Source organism: Neolamprologus brichardi, chromosome 17 (assembly GCF_056152115.1).
Source record: "Neolamprologus brichardi isolate AB-2024 chromosome 17, ASM5615211v1, whole genome shotgun sequence".
NCBI classification, from domain to species: Eukaryota; Metazoa; Chordata; class Actinopteri; order Cichliformes; family Cichlidae; genus Neolamprologus; species Neolamprologus brichardi.
The window spans coordinates 21762991-21770909 of NC_142120.1; the positions used below are offsets into that span (position 1 = coordinate 21762991).

At 36.8% G+C, this 7919-nt stretch overlaps 2 protein-coding genes across 2 annotated transcripts; both read right to left on the reverse strand.

Annotated features, from left to right (window-relative positions):
* Positions 1-2082: 2082 nt before the first annotated feature.
* LOC102794840 (class II histocompatibility antigen, B-L beta chain-like) lies at positions 2083-3730 on the reverse strand. Its single transcript, XM_035907979.2, has 5 exons — positions 3679-3730; positions 3316-3582; positions 2700-2993; positions 2480-2614; positions 2083-2142 (listed from the first exon to the last, which is right to left on the reverse strand). Exons 1-5 carry the CDS (start codon positions 3728-3730, stop codon positions 2093-2095), a joined length of 798 nt encoding a protein of 265 aa, XP_035763872.2. The 3' UTR covers positions 2083-2092.
* Positions 3731-6221: 2491 nt separating this feature from the next.
* Positions 6222-7452, reverse strand: LOC102795122 (H-2 class II histocompatibility antigen, A-Q alpha chain-like). The gene is made up of 4 exons (XM_006781031.2): positions 7384-7452; positions 7009-7251; positions 6604-6885; positions 6222-6518 (listed from the first exon to the last, which is right to left on the reverse strand). Exons 1-4 carry the CDS (start codon positions 7436-7438, stop codon positions 6388-6390), a joined length of 711 nt encoding a protein of 236 aa, XP_006781094.1. The 5' UTR covers positions 7439-7452; the 3' UTR covers positions 6222-6387.
* Positions 7453-7919: the final 467 nt, after the last annotated feature.

Below are 7919 nucleotides of genomic sequence, written 5' to 3' on the forward strand. Positions count from 1 at the left end.
AATGAATAAAAATCACAGAATCACAGCAAACCTCGCCTCAAGTTTTAAAATCAGACAGAGGAACAGTCCAGAGACCCCAGCTAGAGTATCAGAGAGGCTGACTGCAGTGATATCATAAGCTCTGTCTTGAGTGTTGTTGTTGAAGCTCTCTATGCACTGTTCTTGAGCTAATATGAAGGCCACATGAAGTCTGAATGTCTCTAACTCTCAACTCGGCATGTGGTTTATAAAAAACTGTAGTTTCCTCATTCTGAAGAGGAATGAGGAAACTACATTCTGAAGAGGTGAATTCAGAATGTGTGTGCGTGTCAATCAGGTTGTGTAAAGCGACAGCACTAGGCCTTTGCCAAATGGTGTAAGGCTGAACTTAAGTGCCTTTATAAGGTACTTGGCCACAGAGTGATTGGCAGAAAGCGATAACATCAAAGAACAGGTGTGCTTAAATGAGCGCCTGTGGGTTTTCATCTGGTTTATTTCTTAGTGCTGCTGAACATCTTCCAAACAGATCAGTTCCTGTTTTACACAATGCTACCTTTGTTTTTACTAAAACTTGTTTATCCTCTTACTGTTCACCACTTAGGTGACACTATTCCCTTAAAAGTAAATACTGCCCAAAGATTGAAGGCCATGGCAGAGGTTTGCACTCTGAGTGCTTCTTGCTTGTTCTGAAATTGCTCTCAGTCGTACTTTTACGTTTCCTTTAACTTAACCTGATTTTTATTTTCTTTGGGGATTTTTTGTTTTAATCATTGTTGTATTTATATAAAATTGTATTTCTTTATTCTTTTGATCCTCCTGCTGTAACACAATAATTTCTGTTGTGGGATCAATAAAGTATCTCTCTGTCTATCTATAGAGTGATCCATGGACGTTGTGGATTTATTATCAGGTCGGATTCAACTCTGTTTCCAACTGTTTACACCTCCAGACGCTGAATGTTGCTTCTTTGCATTACCTTCTGGGTACTGCATCTTCTCATATATTAGCCTTCCTTGTTGGTATAGCGGTAAGTATCCCCACCGGTTGGACCTGTGGTAGATCTTTGTTTGATGCCTCGATGATGAGATTTTTTTTGATTAGCATTCAAATATCTCAGTGAATACAGAATAAAGATTACCACAAAGCAAGAAAGCACAAGACAAGGCTAATCAAAAGGTATAGGCTGAAGCATATGCTTATTACGTCAACCCTTTCAACCCATGCGGCTCCTTTACACAGGGCTCGAAGCAAAGAAAAAAACAAAGCAAAGCAACAAAACAAAAAAAACAAACAAAAAACAAAACAAAAAAACTTTCCACCTTAGATAAGTAACTATATCAAAGCAAAACAACCAAGAGTTTCAGTATTATTATTATTATTATTATTGCTCTTTTCATTCTTGATTTATATATTTTTCTAATACTCTATTTTTAAACATGTTTTTAAACAAGGAAAATGAACTACACCTTTTTAAATCACTGTCATAACTATTCCACAAGTTAACTCCTCTAATAGAAACACATCTCTGCTTTATGTTTGTCCTTATCTTGTTTGTTTGTTTTTTAAAGAAACCTGTTCCCCTTAAGTCATATTGACTTTCTCTGACTTTAAACAGCTTCTGAGTACTGCGGCAAAGCAAGTTATTTTGTCCTTTATACATTATCTGTGCCATTTTATATTCAACTAAATCATAAAATTTCAGGGTATTCAGATTAATAAACAAAATGTTAATTGGTTCTATATAGTTTGAGATAATCATTCTCTTACTTAATTGCTAGGAAGGTACCATGTGGGTGTGCATACTGTGGGTAGCTTTTGAACCATCCTATTATTCCAGGGTTTTTCTACTTTTCCACTTTCACCACTGGTTAACTCACAGGGTTTACTGCTTAATGAGGGTTAATGCCAGTAGATACAGTGTAATCATTTTTCTATAAAATTATATTACTATACTGTATAAGAGTATTAACTACATTACAAATGTATCCTCTGTCCCGTAGGTAAAAAATGCAAAGCCCCAGTCACTCACAACAGACATCATTATTCAGAGAGCTGTGATATTTGGGGCACCTTGGATGGAGCGTGCCTGTATTAATAGTGTTTGCTCAGGCTGTTAAGTTGCTCCAGCTTCAGGAAGGGATTCCACAGGAATGAACACTTGTCCTGTTAAAAAGAAGAGCATATTTATCATTTTAACAACTCTATTGGTCAGATTTACTAAGTTAGCAAAACTTAATGTTGTTGCAACCACAGAAAAGGCCCAATTTATGAACACAGCAAGAGCAGCATAGAAAAAATTGATGATGATGATGAGGCAACAGATCTAATTAATAATGATATGCGCTGTAGTAAGAATAGGAACAGTTTTTTTAAGGATTCTCTTGAAAACAGAAGGTTAAAGAGACAAAGTCATGAAAGTTACTGAGTGCTGGGCACCCCGAGGCTTTCAGTCTTAGATCAGAATATGTTATGTTATGTACACTTCTAACAAACTCCTTACTTTGACACACAGTGATGTATGCAGCAGACTTCTTATTGTAGTAGATGATTCCAGATATTGCAATAACAAATCCAATCACGAGTCCACACAGTCCAACAGCTATCCGAGTTCGTTGTTCCACTGGGAGGGAGGGGTCTGAAACAGTGAGATAAAAGTGAAACTCGTAATTATGCGGCTTCAGTTTTATCTCTCTACCTTGGCATCACAGCTGCAAACTTACCCCAGACCACAAACATCGGCTCGGAGAGACCAAGGTGTTCGACCATACAGGCAATTTTTTCTGCTGAAGTAGGGAAATACTCCAGGTAGGAATGAGTCTGGTAGTACCAGTCACCATTAGGCATCACGTCAGAGTAACTGACATCTGTGGTTACCTCTTGGCCGTTCCTCATCCACATCATTCTGATTTGTTTTGGATAAAAGTTGTAGGCACTGCACACAAGCGTAGATGCGTGCTCGCCATTAGGCCTTTTCACTGATTTTAGTCTGACGGTGGGTATAGTTGTCAGATTATCTAAAAAGTAAAGAAGTTTCATGTTTATGATGAAAAAAATACATTAATGCACCCTCTCCGCTCACAGATGTATTCCTCAAATACACATAGTGTAATGCATCATAGCAGAGCATGTTGTCAATTATGGCATACTTGGAAATTAACTGTAATGTCATGCAACTGAGCAAAAATAACAAAGCACTATTGTTATTTACAGTAAAATAAATCTAATAATCTTATGTCATGAAATATTATCATAAAAATATTTGATGTAAAAAGTTCACATCATTAAAACTCCATTGAACATTTTAAAACATTATTAAGAAACAAATCTCTTTCTTACCTATGGATTGGATGAGGTCTGATGTGTCCATACACAACAGTTTCCTTTCAATCTTTCTTGTTAGTGCATCAAAGGGATCACTGTTCCACCATTTTGCTGCTTCAATTGTATACGCTGTGAATCCCGTCCAGTTGCCTCTTGTGCTGTTGTACTCCATCATCAAGTTCTTATTAAAAAAATAACTTACTGTGTATTCGGTTTCTTCAGACTGTGGACCTTTGAATGTACAGCATGCTCTTACTTGGTAAAAGTCTTCATCTGTGAGAACTGAAATTCAAGGAAAGAAATGTACTGATGTTAAACATGATGATTGAAATTTAATATTTCACTGATTTGTTCAAACAGCAGACCTTTGCAGCTCACCTGGACTGAAAAGAGAGAAAGCAACACACAGGATAAACTTATGAGTGTACATGTTTCATGTGTGTTGTAAGGTGATACAGGAAGAAGACTTTATCTGAGGCATTTATATGTTCACCAGAACGAGGAAGAGAAAGCAGATAGGCTCATATATCAGCAAAACACTCAGTGGAAACTCCCTCTATCCATTACATTTATGACAATAACTGATAATGATTACGGCTTTGCCCCTTTGTTTAGCTAGTTCTTGTTTCTACACTAATACTAGATGAAGTGACTTATGTCAATAATCCAACTGTTGTTTGACTATCAAAAACAGTAGAGAGATGTGGGAGGATTTTGTGTTGAGACAGTAAAGAAGAACGTTTTAAACGGTAGGTTAAATATGTATAAATCCTAAATGACACTATATAGAAAAATCACACTAGAAAAAGTAAAAGCAACAAGTTAAAGTTTGTAATTTGGAGCATTTTGGGGGTCAAAACTACTTTAAAGCTCTCAGCATTGTCTAACTAATTAGACAGCAGACTGAGATTGTTGTGTCTCCTTATTATTGTAGGGTCTTTACCTTACAATGTAAAGTGCCTTGAGGTGACTGTTGTGTGATTTGGTGCTATATAAATAAAAAAGAATATACTTGAATTCACAAGTTAGCAGTCATGCACATAGCCAAGAAAGTCATTTGACAGAAGGAAACAACATTCCATCGAAGAGTAGGTGAGTTGTGATGAGTTGGCATCTTGTTTCCTTATGTTACTGCTGAATGTTTTCTGTCTTCCAGTCTTTTGATTTTTCAGATTAAACCAGCTGTTTTTACAAATATTGCAGAAGTTTTCCTCTTCACATGCACCCAGTTTCAGGCATTTCGGCGACATGCTAAAAAAGTGTATTTTCCTTAATTTCAAGTCATAGGAGGTCTCCGTTCATGAGTCACTGGGGTGTTTGTGAGGAACAGCTGTTACCCTCCGCATTGTTGGTAAGAGGGAATTCATGGCAATGTTTATCAAAAGTGAAGCATAGTTTTGAATTTATTTCCTGCTGGTTCAGTGAATTTTAGTTGGAGAGTGACAAAACCTGCAGCTTTAGAATCTGTCATATATATGCTTTCAGCACCTGACACCATGTCCATGTACATCAGGCCAACGGGGGGATCCGCACTTTGTGTTTACATCTTGTTGCGGAATCCGTCTACCTGCTCTCATTTGCTGTTTAAGCTGTTGTTATAATAGTTTTGTGTCTTAGTCTTTAACCTAAAATTCTGCCGTTTCTGGCAAAATGCAATTATACTTAAAAATTCATTCAGGATTTAATGAAGCGATACCGGGGAACTCGACCCACCGCTAATCATTACCCCAGCTAGTCTGGACTCCAAGTAAAGCATTGTTGCAGCCACTTTGTGAACACTGCTTAGCACATTTCCTCTCAGATTTCCTGCCCCAACTGCCCTCTCCTCTCCCACAGATCTGCCACGCTGTCATCTCCACTGCCCTGGCCTGTCTTTCTGCCCTCAGTTAGGATGTTCATGTAGGACTTGCCCCTTAAGTCTAGGTTCATTTATGTTTTGCTCTTGTTGACTAAGTCGAAGCTCGTAATCTGTGTTAAATGAATTATCCTTTGTTTTAATAAAGAAACTTTCACTTATTACATCCTCTACTGTTTACACCTACCACTCTACTGGGTCCCGCAATATTAAATCTAACACTGCCTTGGATTCTGGCCTCCTAGTTTTTGTTTCATTATCATTTTGATTTGCCAGATAAATCAAAATGTCATATAAAGAGATATTAACCTAACTCTAGCAGCAATCGACTTGATGAATGTTAGGATTTTAAATTAGCTTACACAAATCAGCCTACAGAAAACACTGATAAGATATGCTTTCACCTTTCTTGCATCTCTTGTGAAAAACATTTTTTTTAAAGTGAACTCTATAATGAAAACTCAAATTATGTCCTGAAAACAAGACACCTAAATGATTTGTGTAACTGATTACTAATGTCTTACAAACAATTAAACTCTGATTACTTTCACAAAGTGCTAACAGGAAGATTCTGTAGCATTAGAGATACACTAATGATGATAAAGGTATCTGAGTTTTCAGTGAGTTTCCAAAGTAACTGGCATCAATTTATTCATTTTTTTTACTTGATGAGTTGTCAGTTTTACTTTATAATTAAGATGTAGTCAGTCATAATGCCTGTACAGTATCTTGACGCACAATCATGTAGACTTCTCAGGACTCTATAACAAATAATGTGTTTAATATATTTATGGGTACTTTGTTTTTCTGGTCTAGTTTTACTTGTTTCAGAAAATAAATAGAAACAAAGCACATCAAAATTTTTCACATTTGTATTTCTTTAATCTGACATAATGCACATATTATGATTTTATAGTGATTGATCATTAATAAGGTGTATTTTAGTGCTAAAAACAAGAAAACCAGTAACGCAGACTTCAAGCTCTACACTAACTCTGAGCATCAACGTGCAGAACTGAAAATGACTGTGTGAAAGGTGAAACGCACCAATATCACTGTTTAGCTTTACTGCACACGATGAGTAATGAGAAAACAGAAGTTTTACTACAGTGATTAAAACAAATCAGTCAAACTAACACAAGTGATGAAAATATGGGAAAGTTCAGGTTTGTCTTATGCCTGCTGGAAACAAACTAAGAATTATGAAATCTGAGCTCTATAAAATATACATCTCAACCAGTGGGACCAGAGTGCCCTGCTTTTAAAAAAAAGTAGGTTCCTATGAAAACTCCAAGCAATCCAAGACTCAGGCCAAGTCCACAGAAGACAGCTGGACCTTTGCTGAGCTCATCTGTTTCAACCTCTGCAGAGGACAGCAGAAAGAAATGAATTCTCAACATTAAACCGTATTATATGTGTTAAAATATCTGAAGCTTTTTTGTTCTCACCCCAAAACTTGGTCTGAGGCTCGTCCAGTGCTTCATGTTCCACAGTGCAACTGTAGATGTCTCCTTTCTCTGGCACAAAGTTGAGATAGGACAAAACATAAGCAGTCCCATCAGGATTGGACAAAGTTTTGATGAAAGGGTCTTCCACTGTTACTTCTACATCATTCTTGGTCCACTTAATGTTGATCGAAGGAGGAAAGAAGTGGTTGATGAAGCAGATGAGGGTATTATCTTCCCCTGTTATCACTTCATCTCTGGGGTAGATGATGAAGTCTGGTGGTTCTAAATTAAATGAACACATGATTTGCTTAAATTCAACTTTCTGGCTTAAAAAAAAGATCTAAAAACTTGCAGCATAAACAATGAAAACTGAACAGGAAACATAACAGTTTGAGTTTCACTGACCTTTTTTCTTTATTACGGACTCGTCTGGCTTCCACATGGAGAAGTCCCTTTTGCACATACTCCGAAAATGTACTGCATATTTGTAAGCGTACGGAAAACGAAAACTTATGGGAATTCTGGTCTCCCAAATCAGCTGATCTTTTTTAAAGTCTGCATACCCTACTTCATCACCATCGAATGCTGCACAGATTTGAGTATCACTGGAGTCAAAACATCCATAGGTGTAATAAAGTGTATGACTTCCTAGGATCAAGTGACAACGCAGTTAAAAACACAGTGTTAAAATACTCTAAATTACAAACAAATAAATCATAAATAAATCTAACAAGATAAAAGTTTATAGATGATCCAGTAATGGGAAATAGCGATACTTACGTTCAGCCTCGACGCAGGCTGCTGTAGACAAAATTATTATAATTTTAAGGAACATATTCAGTCTGTACTTCTCTGTGTTCTGCCTTGTTTCTCTCGCCTTTAGTATCAAAGTTGACGGTGATACAAGACAACTTCCTCATTGTTAAACAAATCACATAAATGTTGCTGGGCAGAACAGGAGGAGGGGAAGAGTCAAGTAGAAGTACTTGAACCACTTAAACTAAGATAAATACAATTTATTGAGCAAAGTGTTAAATGCAAATAGACCCACTCACTGTGGTTACTAAATTTAGGCTAAGCTACACTTAGAAAATAAAGTACCTTATTGTACAACAGTACTGTACAAAGTACAACAGTGTTGCTACTGGGGCATCTAGCAGGGATTAACATGAGATTTAGAAGGTGGAGGAACCATAAATTCCAGCATAGCAGTGCACCAGGGGAAAAATGAGTCACGGTTCAATTATGAATGGACTATTACTTCTATAACACTGTTCTGCTCAGTTGAGCACTCAAAACACTTTTTTTTTTTTACC

Excerpts from the sequence above, each read along its gene's own strand:
- LOC102794840 (XM_035907979.2), bottom strand. The coding sequence starts at position 3,730 with ATGTACACTCATAAGTTTATCCTGTGTGTTGCTTTCTCTCTTTTCAGT. Across the intron at positions 3,583-3,678 it reads TTTCTCTCTTTTCAGTCCAG|TTCTCACAGATGAAGACTTT; the intron begins GTGAGCTGCAAA and ends CTTGAATTTCAG. Across the intron at positions 2,143-2,479 it reads ATACATCACTGTGTGTCAAA|GACAAGTGTTCATTCCTGTG; the intron begins GTAAGGAGTTTG and ends TCTTTTTAACAG.
- LOC102795122 (XM_006781031.2), bottom strand. The coding sequence starts at position 7,438 with ATGTTCCTTAAAATTATAATAATTTTGTCTACAGCAGCCTGCGTCGAG. Across the intron at positions 7,252-7,383 it reads AGCCTGCGTCGAGGCTGAAC|GAAGTCATACACTTTATTAC; the intron begins GTAAGTATCGCT and ends ACTTGATCCTAG. Across the intron at positions 6,519-6,603 it reads GCCTCAGACCAAGTTTTGGG|AGGTTGAAACAGATGAGCTC; the intron begins GTGAGAACAAAA and ends TGTCCTCTGCAG.